Below are 19,861 nucleotides of genomic sequence, written 5' to 3' on the forward strand. Positions count from 1 at the left end.
GAGGCACCCTAGCGGTGAGTGGGTACTCTGTTACAGTCCTGTATATATGCATGTCATATGCAATACATATAGCTAGATTTTGCCTGAAAGAGATGGCTTGGGAGCCTAAGAAGTGAGTTTGAAATACCTTGAACTCCTTGGATTTTTGCTCCTCAAACTCTAGCTCTGGTCTCCAGCTCAGCACTAGAAACGAAAACAAATATGCAGTATTGCTTTCCAGTTATTATGCAGTAGCAGTTGTCTTTATAGAAGACTGGGTGCAAATGGCTTCTTTATTTCTGATAAGCTCAATTTTCTGCCAGTCATTGTGCCCGCTCCCACCCCACTCCAAAGCACTAATGGGTGGAGGCAGCTAGGACAGGGAAATGGGTGGACATGTCAGGCTGGGGTATACTGGACTACAGTGCTGGACTGAAGCACTGATGAGAGCGGGAGAGCAGAAAGCAGTGGAGAGCCAACACATGGCTGAATGGCAAGCCGCCAGAAGAAGTGCTGAGATGCCATGCTGCCACAGAGTGTCTCCATTTGAATGCTGTCCAAATACCAGCAAGGTCAGCTCAGCACTTTTTCCTTCAGAGGTTTATAAACTGAGCTCCTTGCAGACTATTTTGTGTGGGTGTTTCAGATGAGTCCTTAAAACTCAAAGTCCTGTCTGTTCTGGAGCAACATTACAAATCCCATTCATCTTTTCTCAAGACCAGGGGTCTGCCACAGCATCGCTAGCCAAGATTTTCCTTACATCCACGACTGTACAGTGTGCTCTGATCCGGTTGTTTGTCCTCCAAAGTTGGCTGCATTTCAGTAGCACAGGCAACTACTTCATCCATTTATGTATTTATGTTTAAAGTGTTTTGTGATCCATCCAGATGAGGATGAGATGTTAAATAAATACGGTATGTAAAATAATAGTATTGTATCTGTAAATATGAAACATTACATTGAATAAGATTTAGTCACGAAATAACTTCAGTGACAGCCTAATAATGACGGTAAATGATTAAATGACACAGTTTATATTAAGTGATACAGATTACCTCATTATACCTTCAAGCAGCACTGCAGACTGGTGCTGGATCATATGCAATGTTATATTTAAAAAGCATGCATGGTTTTGAAATGACATTTTTTAAAATATCATTTCATCTGAACTTTGGATATTAAAGTTTACAGCACTGACAAAAGAAATTAAAAATACATAATTCTGCATAAACTGAAAAACAAACACACAAGTCACCACCACACCATGAACAAAATAGTTAATATGTAGGGGGGCAACTCCACTCAGCAGGCAAATGTATTTCACCAAAGGAAAGCCCACTAACCTGGATTTGGGGGAGGAAACTGAAGCTGGGTGTTTGAGAACCTACAGTAATTAAGCACTCAGATTCCATTGAAATTCAGTGAGGGCTGGGTGCCTATCTGCCTAGGATCCTTTGAAAATCTCATCTTGTAAGAATAAGAGGTAAATCTCTCTCCTAGCTGAGTTATTTGGCGTATCTGGTACATAACTGTAAAGCTGAAGTTTTAATAAAACCATTTGCTGGTCACCACCTTTAAATTCTGATTTGCATACCCATTTATGCTAAGTGGGAACTCTCCTGACCCCTACAGAAATGATTAAAGATGTTAATTTTAGACATGCAATGAATTACACATAGACAGACTTATACTAAAATCCTTCCCCCAGTAAGTAACAAAGCGTAAATGCTATTCAACAGCATAGGACTAGATCCTCTGCTTACATCAGTTCAGGTTGTAGTCCGTATTGTTTATCACCAAATCTTGCTGTACAAGAGTACTGATGCACAATTAAATGCAAAATATTACATTAATATAATGTTATGCTTGAGATTTAACATTCACAGGCAGCAGAACATTCAAAGTTTTTCTTCCTAACCACCAAGACTCTTAAAATATTCTAATATATGCTGTCCTGAGTAGGGAAACTTCTTGAATCAGGGCCGTGTATGATAACTTTTCTGTTTTTAGCCCCAGTCCTGCAAACCGATCAGGACCATTCAACTCATACCCACACTAAATCCCATTAAAGTAAATAGGGCTCCAAATGGGTATAGATCGGATCGGATTCAGTTCTTAATATATATGAATTTAGGCCAAATTATGACTAAGAAACTTCCCGACTCTATTGTGTATAAACTGTTATCCATAAACATGAATGCAGTGCATTTATTGTAACAAGATTCATCTTCAAATTACTTCATTGGACTATGGAATCATTTAAATCAAATGTAGGTGCAGCATCATAACGTTGATTTCAATATTCGGATCTCTAAACACATGTTTCTGTGTTCCTATATATGGAAAACAGCACTCTGGGCCCGAGTCTGATGTCCATACTCCTTAGGAGTTTTGCCTGAGAAAGGCCTTGCAGAAGTGAGGCAAAAATGCAATGATTCTTAAATTGGCTCATGATGGCTGGTGTAAACACACAGAACCAGTTTAAGCACACATGGTTCAATCTAACCTGTTAAATTACAAATGATTCAGTTCTCTAGTGTAGGTACTGCTTGGGTCTCTGCCCTAAAGCCTCAGCACTTCGCAGCTATCCCAAGCTCAGCAGGGATTTCCCCCTAGAGCTTTGTACATCCCTATGGATCATTGAGTTTAGAAGGCTAAACCCTTCTGATTCCATAAGTGGGAGTACAAACCATGCCCTCTTTGATAGGATGACACCACTGGAACTCCACAAGCTGTAACTCACTCTTATTTTTTCCAGTTTTTTACTCATGGAAAGGATGATTTGGTCCTGAATTTGTTCTTAGAATAAAAATGTCTTCTCAGCCGTAAGTCTAGCTTCATGATACAATTTATTTTACAGTGCATTTTAAACAGGAGTGGCAAAATCATGGTAGTTGGTTTAAGCTTAAGGCTAGGGGAAATACATTAATTCAACTTCTAGAAGAAGAAATCAGCCAGGAACCAGAATGACCAACTGTACTAAAAAATAATTAAAAGGGAAGAAATCCCAAGGATATATGTACCTTTCTAAATGATAGCACAGTGTTATTAGTACACAGGTCCAAAATATAACTATTTGAAATGATCAAGTAGGCATAAGGAAATTGGAAGAGAAATGGACCTCAGATGTTTTAGAAACTGGAAAACACAATACACTTCTGTATTGGTAAAAATGTAATTATGTCAAAAAGAAGTTCTGCCTCTTAATACTGAATAGAATTCTGTATCACCAGACTCTGCCAAGAACAACCAAGTACCTTCTGTGTAAAAGGTTCACTAAACATGACCTAGAGCAGAGATACAGAGACTTGAAAAGCTAGCAGAAAGTCAATGGATACTGGAGAAAAATGGACGCTATTTGGGAAATGGTAGATAATTTAGTCTTTAAGAGCAACTGTAAACACACCAAACTTTGAGGTACAAACTTCTGACATATAGGTTCATTTATTAACACTTAACCATTGTAACTGTCTCACATCCCATATTGGTGTCAAGGCTTTCTATAGTCTCAGGCTAGATAAGATTGGATCAGATGCTCAACAGGTATAAATCTTCAGAGTTCTACTATCTGTGTATCTCTAAGAAATCAATGACGCTACATCCATTTACACCAGGTGAGGGTTTTTCCCAATATGTTTCAATGCTTTTTCTATTTATATTTATATACACTGTTTCCCTATATTTTTAAGTGAACAGTATTTTGGACCTGATTGCTAACACTGGTGAGATAAGAAAATCTTCAAATCGGAAGAGAAAACAAGTACGGTTAAATAATCCAGAGAGAGATAAAATCCAAAAAAGTTTGGAAGAGGTTGCAGTCCCAAAGAACTGCCATACATGTAGATGGAGTCTCTTGCGGGCATAGAGTGAGTCCTCATACCTTATAACTCCTAAAGGTCCAGGTACCTGCTGTTATAATATAATATTGCAAAGTGCTTGGTTCCCATTTACTTACACACAACTGTAGCTACAGATTAGGAAAGCAAATTGGAGAACACAGTAGTATGAAGCAGATAGCTATGGAATTTGTTTACGTACTGAGCACTGTGACCAGTCACAATTTTGGGGATTAGTGTTTGAAGTAGTCACAGATTGGAGATCATAGGGTAGAGTCAAAGAAGGAATTTGATTATACATGGGCCATTAGTATAAGGAATTAGCTGACAATAGTTGGAGGCAATGAGCTTTTAAACAGATGGTCATAGCAGTGACTGAGGATAGTCTTAAACTCTTTCAATCTTGATTTAAAACTTATCTGCAAGATGTAGTTCAAAGGAAGACTTTTGCAGAGGGAATTGATCGAGTGACTTCAAGTTCCACCAAGAACAGCAGACAAAGGGAGAGTAGGTGGGTGAAAGGAGACAGAGCAAGTACTAGAAGAGATGGTTGGAGGGAGAAGGTAAAAAGTTGTAGATTTACAGACACAATTTCATTTATCTGGGTCATTTGTGTTTTAATTTATAATCAATTGGGTATGAGGCAGGTTTTTTTTCTCTGCATCATGAGATCTTATCTGTACAAGTTTTGTTCACTTTCTAAAAGTTATACTCTATATTATGCTAATTTGTAATTTTTCTTAAGTCTCTGGCTTAAACTAACAAATCCAAAGGCATTTTGATTTGATTGCCATACTTTCTTTAGCTCACTCTGTATATGCTGCAACAGCTAGTCATAATAGTGTTTTCATAACTCTCTCAGTTCTGAGACAACACTGACATACTGCAATGTGAGCAAAGTAAAGGGGCAGCTGGAGATCAGCATTTCCTTGCTTTTGGTTCATGTAAGATGACTAGCTTTATTGAATAATTTTGGTATACAATAGTCAACAGTTGGACAAGTTTTCTGGCAATGCTAGTAGTATCTGAGTTCAAATCCTGATTATAGGGCCAGAATGGTGCCTGCCCTGTCTGTGTACTAGTCTAGTGCTGTAAAGCCCACTTTCGCCTACCTGAGAATTCTCATTACATAGGTGAATCTCTAGCTGGCATTGAGCCAGCATATCTGCTCCCCCCTAGTCTTATGTACAGAGGCCATTTCTAGAGAAATGGTCAGTTGGCAGGAGTGCCTCTGCACACCAACTGTCTCTGGCTGCCAGTGAGTTAGTAGACTGTAGAATCTCTTCCTACCCTGACCATGCAGTGTTCAGGAAAGCCCTCAACCATTCCATCATCTTAGGCCAATATCCATTTTATCTCTATCCCCATGTACTTGAAGAAAGGAGGATTTTCCTTAAAGGACTTAGCAATTAGGAAGGAGCGAAGTACTGTCCCTTCTCTCTCAGCTGCAATGAGGAGGGAGAAATTGTTCAAAAGTTCCAGTTAGGAAATTCAATGAAGAAGACAACATAATTAATGTTTTAGGTGACTCAGTCTATGCCTGAGTCCTTTCTGCTCCCTAACAAAAAAAGAATATAAAAATGGTTGGGATAAGGAGAGAAAGACAATGCATAGGGAGAAAGTCACTGTGGACCCTAAAACAAGTCATATTAATTTAAAGAATAAAAAGAAATAATCAGCAGAAAATCCTACTGGGAAATTTGCAATACTGGAAAGATCTTCTTCTGGTAATGTTTCACTGTGGCTGTTTTTTAAATTAGAGGATACCTTAAGCTGCCCCTTTGCATTTAAAAACAAAAAGGAAAGGCTAAATCCAACCTTTGAATACCATGCCCTGGCTGGTCATGTTGACAGTTTGAGCCATATCCAACCCTGGAGCAACTGATTGGAATGCCACTGATTAATGAACTTGCTCCCACTTACACAAAGTGTCTAAGAGATTTCTTTTGTGTGGTGATATATTATTGCTGTCCTTCTGAGGTGACATGTAATGCCCAAGGACTTCATATTCTGTGGTGGAGCTTGCCATATTTTGATCAAACAAAGGGATTTTGAAGCAAAATGGGATTCATGTGTGATGGGTCTGATCTTCTAGGTCAAGAACTGGGTTAGTGCCTTGCCTTTGCAAGTTACAATTGTTCTTTTGGATTGCACAGAGTTCTGTGCACAGTCTGATCTCCAAACTACATATCTGTTTTGCACTAGGACTTAGGGTATGCAATAAAACTCCCGCAGCTGGCCTGTGTCAGCCAGATTGGGCTGTGGGGTTATAAAATTGTAGTGTAGACGTCTGGTCTTGGTATGGAGTCTGGGGCTCTCTGCTCACAGGACCCTGTGAGCGGTGAGTCCCAGACCAGAGCCCGGGCCCAATCATCTGCAATTTGATAGCCCCAAAACCAGAGTCAGCTGACATAGACCAGCTACAGATTATGTCAAATCAGGGATAAAAAGCCCACAGCTGGCTTGGGTCAGCTGACTCGGCCTTGCAGGGCTCAGGCTCTGGGACTGAAAAATTGCTTTGTAGACATTTGGACTTGGACTGGAGCCCAAGCTCTAGGACTCTGCAAGAGTGGAGGATCTGAGCCTGAACGTTTAACCAGGGATCTTTGTAGGCCCAGCAGCCCAAGTCTGAGTCAGTTGACCCAGGACAGCCATAGCCATGCTTCAGGGCTTTTATCCTTGTGTAGACATACCCACAGAGAGCCTGACTGATATGGAGGTCCCAGGTACAATCCCGCAATAAGAGGGCCCCTGTTCCAAACAGTTTGCTGCCTAAATAGACAAGACAAATGGTGGGAGGGAAACAACTTGCCTAAAGTCAGTGGCAGAGCTGGGAAGGGAGCACAGGTCTCCTAGATCCTAGTCAAGAGCCCAATGCATCAGCCCATGCTGACTTGAGGTAAGAATGGCAAAGGGGTGTTTCCTTTTAGCTCTGTGGATACCTGCACTAGACTTCTGTGGACTCCTGCATTCCCTGGGTGGGCCCTGTGCTAAATTCAATTGTATGCTGTTGGCTGGCCTGTAGGAAAGGAGCCGATGGTCTCAGGCCAGTTCCTAGGAGCCAGGTGTCTACCCCTGCCTTGCTGGCCAGGGTCAGTAACTGGCTTTCTTGTTGGCAGCCTCTAAGAAGGCAGGGAGCCACAGGACATGGAACCTAAACTAGCCTTTCCCCTCCTAGAGGTGCCGGCTCCCGAGAGCCAAGGTATGGAACAGGGCAGCCACACATCTAGTCTAGCACCGGTCCCTGCACTGGGGTGGAGCCAGGGGCTCCATGTCCTGGGCCGGGCGTGGGAGAGGGGTAGAGGCTTTTGTGCAGCAGCGTTGGCACCAAGGGGCCCCCCGGCAGCCATGAACGGGGCCCCTCAGGGAGCTCCAGGCAGCCCAACACGGAGCTCCCAGAACCATCCCAGGGATCCAGCGGGACCGCGTGCTCGCCGCCCGCCCCGGTCCGGGACCCTGCAGCAGGTTGCAGGGGGAGGTGCCCGCGCAGGCTAGGCTGGGGGTGCCACGGTCCCGCTCCGTGGCTGGCTGGCGCGTCCGCCCTTGCGCCTCCCTCAAAGGTGAGCGGGCTGGCTCCCGCGCGGCTGCGGCTCGGCTCCGGCACACAGGCGCACGGCGGAGCCTACCCAGCGCGGCCGCTCGCTCTGTGCGCTGGCTGGGGGAACACCGTGTCGCCTTTTTCTTCTCCAGCCCCGACGAGACTTTAGGCGAGCCCACCCCTCTCGGCATGAATGCGAGGAGAGTGGAGAGCATCTCGGCGCAGCTGGAGGAGGCCAGCTCTACAGGCGGTAGGACTGGGCGAGCATGTTGGGCTTTGATTCGTGTTAAGCAGAAACCTTGCAACTTGTCGAGGGACCCCCCTCTTTGCCGCTTGGCATGAGAGGAATAAACCTGCGCTGGCTTGAGAGAGGGAGGCGATTAATGCATGAGATCCGGGTCAGAGAAATGTTCAATGCCTAGGAAAGTCTATCCTAAGGTGTCCACTGTGAACCTTGCTGGTGCTCTTGCCTTTCCTGAAATGAACGGAGGCTAGATATGAAACTGCCAAATGCAACCTGCACACGTTCTTTCCGATCGCTAACTCTCACATGACGTTATTTTGATCAGTCACACTTGTACTTCCCTGCGCGTGTTATGTCTGTGTAAAAAAACAAAACTATCTAGCTGAAGACAGTGACACTCTTTATAACAGAAACACTAGCTGGCCGATCTCTTCTTGTTTTTCTTGTGTTTTGCAGTTCAGCATATTCCAAAGAAACTGCACGGAGTAACTTGCGTTTTAGAAAAGAAACCAGGGCGTAGGGGTTACAGTTTACACCCACCGTACACAAGAAACTGATTTTATTTAGATATGATGGATGGAGAGAATGTATTTTTATTTAAATTGCTGGTATTATGGATGATGCCCACTTCTTAACAGCCTGCTGGCTATGGAGAGAAGTGAGAATTCATGTAGAACTCTTGCAAAATAACATTCCCTGATCCTTTTGACATGTATTTGTCAAGGAAAGAGGCAAATGTGTTAATATTTCCTGCTGTATTCTTAGACTCCTGCTTGCAAACTGCTTGGTGCCAAGCACAGAAGAGCATTGGCCTTGAAGTGAGGTTACATAAAGAGAGGCAGCAGAGTCCTAGCCGCTTCCTGCTGCTTCAAAGTAGTCTTCTAAGCAAAAGTCTCTGAGCCACGTGCACTCTATAGGATTGTACCACCATCCACTCACTGGCCTAGTCCCCAGGCCATGTTCTGCTTTCATCTACTTTTCTCCCGTTCAAAAATTAGGGCTTGCAGTTTTACAGGCAGGATATTAGGGCACTTGAACTTTATAAAGGAATCTTGATCATTGTGTGTGTGTGTAATCCTGTTTTTTAGGCTATATTGTTAAACTGTTAAACTGTATATTTGTATTGTATGACAGAAAAAATAAGCTGTGCTTAAAAACAAAGGGTCTTTTTAGTCTGAGAAGTAACTCTGTAGAAGTGATGCTGTGATACTCTATTTCTTGTAAGCTGTGGAAACTTGGCCTGTTAACCACTGAGACACAAGTAAAGACTTTTTCCTGTCAGCATTAGTCTCTACTTGGAATCTAAAAATCAAGTTGGTTTCTTTCTTTCTCATATTATCTCCTGTAGTAAATATTCTACATGCCACGTGATTCCCTCAGTTACACCTGTGATATCCCCATTCAAGGCTCATAGGGTTAAACAGGTGGAACTAAGGTCATAATTTGGAGGCAGTGGGATTTCACAGCTGTTACTGAGGCATAATTTGGCCTATGGATTGTTACTAGAACTGATGTGTAAGAAGGGGTGAACGGAGGTAGAGTTTTCAGAGTTAGCAGTAAGGGGAAAATGTTTGCATGTAAACTGAGGAAATAATAAATATGAAATGACTAGATGCTGTTTTTACAGAAATACTTTTTTTAGTTGAACCTGCACTTTAAAATTTTAACATGTATGTTCAGCAGAATTACTCTTTTGGTTCACTTGACGTGAATCCTGCTTGCTCATAGAATTTTTAATGGGCATCTCTTTAAGATACATGGTTGACATGGATAAAATTAGTAAACTGCATTTTCACTACTTAATTACAAAAAGCAAAGTGTGAATTTTTACAAAAATATAAGGCACTCAGTGTACACTATTTTGCCAGGAAATCTTAGAGGAAAAAAGTTGTTGACCACATCTACTTTATTGTAATTACAAGGCTCAAAATAAATGGTTCCTTTTTATATAGGACTATTGTACCTTGGCTCACTGCTCATAATAATTAGGCTGATTTTTCTTGCCCCTGATTGTGCAAATATTACACATGTGCATTACTGTACTCAGCTGGACTTCACTGGGACTATTTATGAGTAAAGTAATGCATGTGTATCAGTCTCTGCTGGATTTTGGTCTTTACCTTTAAAACTCAAAATATCGTAGTTACCAAGGATAAAGCATAGCGTGATATTTGTACTTACAATATTAGGATTTAATGTTGTTTAGAGTAGAATCTTGTAAAACTATTTTGGATAAATGTTGTTCAGCATTGCTAAGGGGCAGTGTCCAATCAATTTAAGCCCTTTTTGTAAAACTTTATGTTTACCACAAGCCGTTTTCAAGAGAGTTGTTTCCATGATTTCTTTTTTCAAGTTGCAGTGAAAACAGCTTTTTAAATGTAAGTATATTTGTACTGCAGTGTCTGTACCATGAACACTTCAGCATTTTGCTACTAGGGCATGAGAGTCAGAAACTGAAACTGTCCACAAAAGTACTACTGTTCCTCTGCATCACTTTCTAAGCTGAATATAATGTGAAAAGTAAACAAACTGCATTAATGATAAGTCTGTTAGGTTTTAAACTGTTTTAGTGATGTTAACAACAGAGATAAGGACATCTATGTTTATGTTTTTCAAACTGACAGTGCCTTTCCATATTTTATTTGGTGGGAAGTTACCATGTTGAATCTTAAAGGCCACATTTTACAACAAATTGCCTACAATGGGAGCAACACTGATTGCTGATGCAGTCAGGAAATGCCCCCACTCCTAGAGATTGATACAGATTAAGATTGAGCCATATTGGTAGGGCAGTGTCCATTCCTGTGTTACAGATGTTCTACTGATGAATAGGTTACACTGGCTGTAGTGTTGGGATTCTGGTGTTTTCACGAACAAAACCTTTACAAAATCCATGTGTCTCTTTTATATAAGATTTTTTTTTAAAAAAGCTAAATGGAGAGAGAGGACTATGGTTTGTTTTGCAGTTCTCTCTCTCCACCCCAAAATCTATTTTACAATTCAAGAAAGCAGCTATTATGCATATTAAATATATAGTAGATTCCACAAGAAATATTATGAAGATGTATTTACACGACTTTAAAATTTGGTTAAGGGATCATCTTGTCTGTTTTTTGCTCCCCTCCACGCTTATGGGAGATTCTTGTGCAGTAGTGCCAAGTAAGTAGTATTAACACTTTTTCCATCAAGACCTGATTTCAGCACCTGAAGGCATCTCTGGACAAAGACACTAGAAGAAATTAAATGAGAGACAGGCAGAGAAAGGGGAAGGAGAAGCTACATGGGGAGCAAGATGAAAAGAGACTTGCTAGGAAAGAAGGAAAGACAGTTGCAGAGAAAGGAGAAAAGAAGGTAAAGGAGGCCTTCGCAAAGCCCTTCAACTAATACCATAAGTACAAGACGTATTGAAAAAGATAGGGACCCAGTTTGGTAGTGCTGGAGCAGGGAGCTGTAAATTACACCCACTGATGCCAGTCCATTCCCCTTGTATCCCAGACTGGATTCACCCCCTGTGGAGGGCAGGCAGTGATGCTGTCAGTATCTTCCATTGATCTTCCCAACAGGGTGGCTGCTAGAGTTTGTTCTGGGCTCTAGGAATTCTGCAGTGGGGAGGAACTGAACCAATTTCTCCCAGGAATCCTTGGTCAGTCTTTCTGCTCGAATTCTCCCACTTTTTTGGGTGCGTAAGACCTCCTTCCAGGATAAGGAAGATTGTGGCTATTTTGTGCTGCTGCAGTCTTGTTCCAGTGGACTTTTGCCTTTGGGGTCTTCTGCCATGTTAACCTGAGCCTGGAGGAAATCGAGCCCTTTGTGTAGTGGTTTTTATGCTCCCTTTATGGGCACTGAATTGACTTAAATATGCTATTTCCAAGCTGTGCACATTCCTGCAGACATTATGAATACACAAGCAAAGGAACAAATGAAATGGACTCATGACCTGAAATGTGAGGGAGGAAAATCAGTATTTTAAATGGAAAAGTATGCAATCTACAAGGGAAAGTGACATAACATTTAAGAGAGAATGGCAAACAATGTAAATTAATATATAATATTGAAATTGTCTCCTTTTGCTACTGTATAGCAGATATTTCAAAAGCGGGCGATGTTGTACACAATCCTGTGTTCAGTAAACACCTCGAACTCCAGTTGACTTCATGAAGATTTGGCATTCCTTGTGCACCCAAAAATCAGGCTCCAAAAACACTGCAGTAACTAGATATTCCGTTGAAGAGAAGATGTTTAGTCTTTAGTTTGAATATCCTTTTGTTGGCATAGGTCATAATCTCATGTCTAAGTAACTAACTATTTTTGGATTAATTATGTGCAAAATTCTGTAGAGATCCTCACTTCACATTATACAGTTAAAGTACCTTGGCTTCCCTCTGAAGAGCAATTTTACAGAGTTTGTTTCCTGTCTATTTTGCATTGTTGAGCAGTTACTATGCAAGCTAAGGGTATTGATGAATAAGCAAATATACTTGAAGTTTCTCCAGACATACAAGGTTTGATGCAGTTACTCCTTTCCCAGAGTTTATTCAACTGTTGTAAAATATATTGAGGCAGATCGTGTCTATCAGTTAATGCAGCTATAAAAAGACAAAATTGCACACATCATGGAAAGCTTTTATATTTGAATCAGAAGTACACTTAAGATTGTCTTTTGGTTAGAGCTGAATATTTGATATGTACAACATTTAGCTGTATTTTATCCAGTCTCAGCCATTCTCTTTACCATTATGATTTATGCTTGGAGTTTGGTGCATGACAAAGAGAGCCACTAAAAATACCATGAAGGCTGGTGATTTTGTTTAATTTCATGGATGTGCACATTCTTGTCATGCTGCCCCCTCCCTTTCTGCTTGTCTCCTCTTTCTTGTGAGCACAAAGTGTATTGAAATACATTGTATAAAGATCTTGCTCTCCAAATCATTCAGATTGAGGTTTTCCTCTCTTTCACCATCCTCACTTCATACAGAATGGAACAGGCAATAGGGACAGCTATGAGCACAAGCAAAGCATGTGTCTGCTTCGGGATCTGCATCAAATGCAAACTCTGCAACTCCCAGGCTCGTCCTGGGTCCCTTTCTATGAATAGGACTCAAGTGGGAGGAACCACTTATTGCTATACCTTCTTAACCCACCTCCAGCAATAGCACTGAAAGGGAAAGCCCTAACTTCTTCTTTTTCACCACCAAACACTCCCCTCTTGCAGCAGGGATCTCCACAAATAGCAAATTGATGTTGGCAGGCAGGTAGATTACATGGATGCTGTGACCTGGATCTGGAGTTGTTACCACATAATAATGGACCCTGCAGTAACGGTAATAAATATTTTTAGTGGTAACTCACTGTATGTTGTTTTTTTTTTTACACCACAACTGCAGTAAAACTCTATTCCTTGGATTTACTGTTGGTGGGTTTCCTTACAGAATAATGTTTCCTCTGCCCCTTCCAAAATGGCTCAATCGCTCACAAGGAAACAATCAACAAAGAGGTGGGTGCAAAACTGTCTGCTTGTCTGAAGAAATAGTTTTCATAAGCAGCACTGTTCATTTAATATTTGGTATTAGCAGTGGCTTCTGCTATTACTTGACATGAATGAAAAATGGCGCACAAAGTTGTGAAGTGGGCTAAAAGTCAACTGTGTTTTAATAACAGCTACAGTCAATACAGCACTCTTATTTATTGGCATGCATTCTGACTGATAGACACGGCGCTCATCCTGGGCAGGCAAGGAGAACATCTGTGAGGCACCTCATCCTTTTCAGTGGGGCAGGATCTGTCTCTGTTTCAAAGCTGTGCAGTAGGAGGTAGGCCTGGCTAAAAACTTGCATGGGCACCAAGTCGCCACAGAATTTGACCTGTGATTTAGCTGGCTACTCTGTACGGCGCTACCAGGAGGTCTGATGGTCTGCATATGTTTTTGTTTTTGTTCTAGCCATCCCTGCAGGATCTCTCCTTGCCACTGCTGTGCTCACTAGTCTATAGAGTTGGGCAGTGATGAGCTGCCAAAACCTTAACAACTGGTTCCCTCCTCACCCCACGAGGGGGTCATGGCCCATCCAACCCCCCACGTTCCTTGACTTCCCCCCGACCCCTGCCCCATCCACCCCCCCCCCCCGACTGCCCCAGAACCAGGTTGGAGGGTCTCATGGGTCACTGTAGTGGGTGCCCACCCCGCCCCTAAGAGACAGAGGGACCTGCCCGGGGACGCGGTGGGGAGTCCCGGTGGGGCTTACCTGGGGCTCCTCCCGGGAAGCATCCGGCAGGTCCCTCTGGCTCCTAGGGGCAGGGTAGCGAAGCTGGGGGGGAACAGAGAGAGCAACCAACTCCGTGGGTGCTCCGGGGCTGGAGCACACAAGGGGAAAATTTGGTGGGTGTAGAGCACCCACCGGCAGCTCCCTGCCCGGACCCTGCTCACCTCATCTCCGCCTCCGCCTCCGCCTCCTCCCCTGAACGCACTGCCCCACTCTGCTTCTCCGCCCCCCGGCTTCCCGCAAATCAGCTGTTCACGCGGGAAGCCGGGGAGGGATGAGAAGCAAGCAGCGGCTTCACACTCAGGTCCAGGGAGGACGAGGTGAGCTGGGGCCAGGAGCGATTCCCCTGCGTGTCCCCTGGGTTACCTGCTGCGGCATGGGTGGCCCTCCTCGTGCTCCCCCGCCCCAGGTTGCCTCCTCTCCGCCTCCCTGGGCCTGAGCGCAAAGCCGCCGCCTGCTTCTCAGCCCTCCCAGGCTTCCTGCAGGAACAGCTGATTCGCAGGAAGTCGGGGGGGGGGCAGAGAAGCAGAGCGGGGCGGGGTGTTCAGGGGAGGAGGCGGAGCTGGGGCAGGGCAGGGAGCTGCTGGTGGGTGCTCTGCACCCACCAAATTTTCCCTGTGGGTGCTCCAGCCCAGGAGTAAGATCTCCACAGACCAGGACACACCAACTCAAAGTGGCACCAGACCCTGCCAGAACAAAGGATGCAAAATCTGCAGACACATGTCCTCTACTACAATGATAAACACCCCCCACAATACACCTTTTCAGGTCCTACACATGCCTATCACAACATGTGGTGTACCTCATCCAGTGCACCAAATGCCCCAATAACAATTATGTGGATGAAACGAGACAATCACTATGCACTCCAATGAACTCACACAAGCAAATGATTAAAGACAAAAACACCACATCTACCCTTTTCGCAAAGGTTTCAGAGTAACAGCCGTGTTAGTCTGTATTCGCAAAAAGAAAAGGAGTACTTGTGGCACTTTAGAGACTAACCAATTTATTTGAGCATGAGCTTTCGTGAGCTACAGCTCACTTCATCGGATGCATACTGTGGCATCCGATGAAGTGAGCTGTAGCTCAAGAAAGCTCATGCTCAAATAAATTGGTTAGTCTCTAAGGTGCCACAAGTACTCCCTTTCCTTTTCGCAAAGTGATCACTCTGTCTGACCCCTGTCCTCATCCTCAGAGGAAACCTGCATAACACTTTCAAAAGATAAGCCTGGACGCTTACATTCAAAACTCTTCTAGATTACTAAAAATCATGGATTGAATAGAGAATGGATTTGTGCCTTATTACAGCAATCTGTAACCTGCTCTGTGTCCTAAAACTGCAGAGATATGAATGGCCTGCTCTACCTCAAACAGTCTCTTAAAACATGTGCTAGCTACTTATGCTGAAAAATCTGCTCCACCTTGCATGCAGCTGTGACACATGCAGTATCTTTCCCAGACCTGAAGAGCTGTGTGTGACTCAAAAGCTTGTCTCTTACCAACAGAAGTTGGTCCAATAAACTATATTACCTCACCCACCTTGTATCTGTAGGATTGGAGTCATTTGACTTCAGTGAGACTACTTGTGTGATTGTAGGCTTGTCTACACGTCAAAATGAGGGTGACTTAAGCTAGGTCAAACTACGGTCACCACAGCAATTAAATTGGCTGTTTGGTGTCCACACTGCCCTCCTTCCGCCAGTGGCGCGCGTCCTCAGCAGGAGTGCTTGCACTGACTGTAGTGGGGCATTGTGGTGCAAGGCTGACCACACAGGGCTCACAGCTGGAGCCCCCAGCCCTGGGGCTGACAGCTGGAGCGGAAATGTGAAATAATAGCAGCTGTGAAACTGGTAGGCTCCCTGCTGTGAAATGGAGCCCCAGGCTGTTGGGCTGACAGCTCAGGCTGTCAGCCCCAGGGTGGGGAGCTCCTGCAGTGAGCCTCACATGGAGCTAACAGCCAACAGGTGATGTAAGTAACAGTGTCTACAGACACTGCATCGCCCTAACGACATTGACCTAAGCGCTACGCCTCTCAGGGAGGTGGATCTTAACGTCGACTCAACTCTGTAGCATAGACCAGGCCTAAGCATTTGGAGGCTTGGTTGCCCATTGCTCAGATTGTTAGAATTATGGTCCAGCATGTGGATTTTTAGTAACCTTTGTTCACAGGAGATGTGTTTTATAATACATAGGCCCAAGGTAAAAAAGTCAGGAAAACCAAGGTTTAAAAGAGGCTAGAATTAATAACATGTGGGAGAAATGAGGGATTGAAACAAAAAGCATAAGGTTGAGGACTTGAAAGAGTGACATTTAGAATTTAAGAGTTCAGTTGGATCAGCTGACAGTTTGTGTTTTTCAACAAACTATCTTTTTAATTTCATTTTTTTTCTTGGCTTCTATACCAGCTAGTTTAAGTGAGCTCATAGGCGTAATTGTAATGGGTACTTATTTCAAATGTGCTGCATTGCAATTATTTTTAATTAATACTATCGCTTTTTATCTTTCAGTTAAGCCTGGCAAAGTCCATTATAGACCATTAGTAAAAAGTGAAAGAAAAACAGTGTCCATTAAATCAAAAGAATGTAAATGTAGACAGTATATATTCTTACAATAATCACTATTTTGTATTTTTAGGACTCCCTGTTTATTTTCCCATAGGATTTTTATGGGTCTCCATATTTTCCCTGTATGTTTTATGCATGTTTAAGGGATATAATCCCCAACACTGCTATCAGAATTCTGAAGTGAATTTCTTTTTGCTGTTTTGCACTCATATTTCACTTGCAATCTAGAGTTTCTTTAGAGATGCTTTTCACAGTCATGACCCCCCTTATATATGCCTATAATTAACGGTACAGCTGCATAGCATCAATATGAAAGAAATGGTTGTATGTCCATCGAGAAGAATGAGCTATCAGCTGAAAGAGGTTGTCGTGCATAATATGGCAGCTAAGGTTAAGATTTGCCCTGTAAAGAAATATTCTTTCTTGTTTAAAAGTTAGCATTGTTTTCACTATTCTCATTTTATACGGAAATAAAACAAACCATAGGTCAGATCCTCAACTGGTTAAATTAGCATAGCTCCATTAAGGCCAATGGAAGTCTGGCCTAGTAAAACACATTACAATAATAATTGTAATTTAATAATTACATAATTAATGTAATGTAATTTAATAATAATAATTATTAAATAGTATGACGTGATAAGGTGCAATGATAAAATAGTATGACTTGATAAGGTGCTTTGTGAGACAAGATGACCAGCTGGTCACCTTATCTGTTTCACATGATAACTGTGTAAAGGAGGATGTTGCTGCTAATATTAAATTTAGTGGTAGTCAAACCAAAATCTTTTATTTTGTTAAATATTTTTCTTGTTGTTCAATCTCCTCACCATAAGCTCTCAAGCGAAGGTAATTGTGTCTATTATCAGAGTCATGAATTTTTTATTGACCAATCAAATCCTTAGTTGCTAACAAAAGTAAACTGGATTTACTGAACTGAACAAAGGTATCTAGGGATTCTTTGAAAATACAACAGGGGTACTAAAGCTCCATGGGTTTTATTATGCGCTGCTATACATCTTGTGAAGACATTTACTCCTGTGCAAAGTGAGAGCAAACAGTGTAAAATACTACCAAGCAGAATTGTTCTTCATTATGGGAAGTTGTGAAATCATGAAGTTTTCAAGGCTTATTTCCTTATTCAACCTAAGGGACTAAACCTGCAACACTTACTTGAATATGCTTTACTATCAAGTACAGTCCCACAGGCATCAATGAGACAAGGATGAGTGAATAAGGGTTGTAGGATTTGGTCCTACTATTTGTAAGAAGTAAGAAAGTACACTAAAGTTAGGACTGATATGTGATGGGTGTGAAGGCTAGGTACTGTATATTATTACTAGATACATAAGTTTATAACTGGTTTCAGAGTAACAGCCGTGTTAGTCTGTATTCGCAAAAAGAAAAGGAGTACTTGTGGCACCTTAGAGACTAACCAATTTATTTGAGCATAAGCTTTCGTGAGCTACAGCTCACTTCATCGGATGCATACTGTGGAAAGTGTAGAAGATCTTTTCATACATACAAAGCATGAAAAAATACCTCCCCCCACCCCACTCTCCTGCTGGTAATAGCTTATCTAAAGTGATCACTCTCCTTACAATGTGTATGATAATCAAGGTGGGCCATTTCCAGCACAAATCCAGGGTTTAACAAGAACGTCTGGGGGGGGGGGGGGTAGGAAAAAGCAAGGGGAAATAGGTTACCTTGCATAATGACTTAGCCACTCCCAGTCTCTATTCAAGCCTAAGTCATTATGCAAGGTAATCTATTTCCCCTTGCTTTTTCCTACTCCCCCCCGCCCCCCCAGACGTTCTTGTTAAACCCTGGATTTGTGCTGGAAATGGCCCACCTTGATTATCATACACATTGTAAGGAGAGTGATCACTTTAGATAAGCTATTACCAGCAGGAGAGTGGGGTGGGGGGAGGTATTTTTTCATGCGTTGTGTGTATGAAAAGATCTTCTACACTTTCCACAGTATGCATCCGATGAAGTGAGCTGTAGCTCGCGAAAGCTTATGCTCAAATAAATTGGTTAGTCTCTAAGGTGCCACAAGTACTCCTTTTCTTTTTAAGTTTATAACTGCAGCTTTTGTATATTGTCATGCTTTCTTGTCTGCATTGACACACGGGGCCAGATTCTTGCATGCATCCATTTTGTGCTCAGTGCAGTAGACAGAGAAGACAGATAACTTGCACCTGCACTGGACAGTCTTCCACACCCTAACCAGGGGTGCAAGGCATAGTAATCAGAATGTTCCCCTAATGTGCACCGGCAGGCTACTGTTTCATAGACCTGGATCCAAAAGATACTTAGATGCTGCAATGCTGAGTGTTACAACACCTAATTTTTAGGTGCCTAGGAAATCACTGGAACAATAGCGGGATCAACAAAGCCCAAGTTAAGTGCTTGGGTTTCCTATACAATGAATGGGGAGACAGGCTCAGAACAGGAAGGATCCGCAAAAGCCAGCATACACCCCTTTTGTTCGCATCTCCAATGGGAAACTCCTCTTTTGGAGTCGGGTGGTTTAGATGCCTAAGTCAGCTCTTGTGAGAATGAGTTTGGCGCCTGCCTCATTCCACACAAAACAGCTGGAGGAGGAGAAGATGGTGCTGGTGCCCAGCTTATGCCTTTTAGCCCAGTGATTAGAGCATTGGCCTGGGATGTGGAACACCTGGGTGCAATTGCCCCCTCTGGCTTGTGGGGAGAGAATTTGAATAGGGGTCTCCCATCTCTCAGTAGGGTGCTCTAACCACAGCGCTACTGAACATATTGAGGTGGGGCTCCCTCACTCTCCTCTTGAAACTGTTGCACTTTCAATAATTGAGTCACTGGAATAGGGGGACTGGACCTTAGGTCTGCCACCACACAAGTGGGTGCCCTAAGCACTAGGCTGTAGTTACTCTTATGTCTGTCTGGCCCAATGACTCCTTAAGTAATTATCCGAAGGAGAACAGCTTAAGTAGGAGAGACTGAAAGCACCCCATGCTCTTCCCCACAAGAATATCCTATGGTTTAGTGATCAGAGCCCAAACCCCTGAGAAGTGGGAGCCCCCTGTTCAAATCCTTTCTTCTCCATCAAAGCGGGGTTTGAACCTGAGTCTCCCACATCCCAGGTGAGTGTGGTAATCACTGAGTTAAAAGTTATAAGGTGGGCTCACATCTCCCAGCCAGATTTTGAATGGGACTTGATGTGGTAGGCAGCCTCTGAGCACACCTTGCAAACAGGGGTCTGCAGGTGAGATAGGCTCTCCTTTTTCTACCTTCCCCCGGTTTGTGGGTTGTGCTGGGGCTTAAGTGAGAGATAGGTGTGCAGACGCCTAGAGTGAGGCTGCAGTGCTGTGCCTGGAGGCATAAACATGGGCACCTAGAGAACTTTTACACTCCTAATTTAGATGCTGAGTGAGTTTAAGCACCTACAGATTTAGGCAGCA

At 43.0% G+C, this 19,861-nt stretch overlaps 1 protein-coding gene across 2 annotated transcripts in view; it reads left to right on the plus strand.

Moving 5' to 3' along the window:
- The first annotated feature begins 7,373 nt into the window (after window positions 1-7,373).
- The window catches only part of KCNIP4 (potassium voltage-gated channel interacting protein 4), an 840,337-nt gene continuing 827,849 nt past the window's right edge, over window positions 7,374-19,861 (plus strand). Inside the window, exon 1 of one of the 2 annotated variants that reach the window (XM_043544587.1) lies at window positions 7,374-7,603. In XM_043544587.1, the coding sequence (XP_043400522.1) occupies window positions 7,543-7,603 (61 nt within the window). In that variant the 5' untranslated portion in view covers window positions 7,374-7,542. The remainder of the gene's footprint in view (window positions 7,604-19,861) is intronic. The other variant, XM_043544585.1, reaches the window with a different exon arrangement.

Source organism: Chelonia mydas, chromosome 4 (genome assembly GCF_015237465.2).
Source record: "Chelonia mydas isolate rCheMyd1 chromosome 4, rCheMyd1.pri.v2, whole genome shotgun sequence".
Taxonomy (NCBI): Eukaryota; Metazoa; Chordata; order Testudines; family Cheloniidae; genus Chelonia; species Chelonia mydas.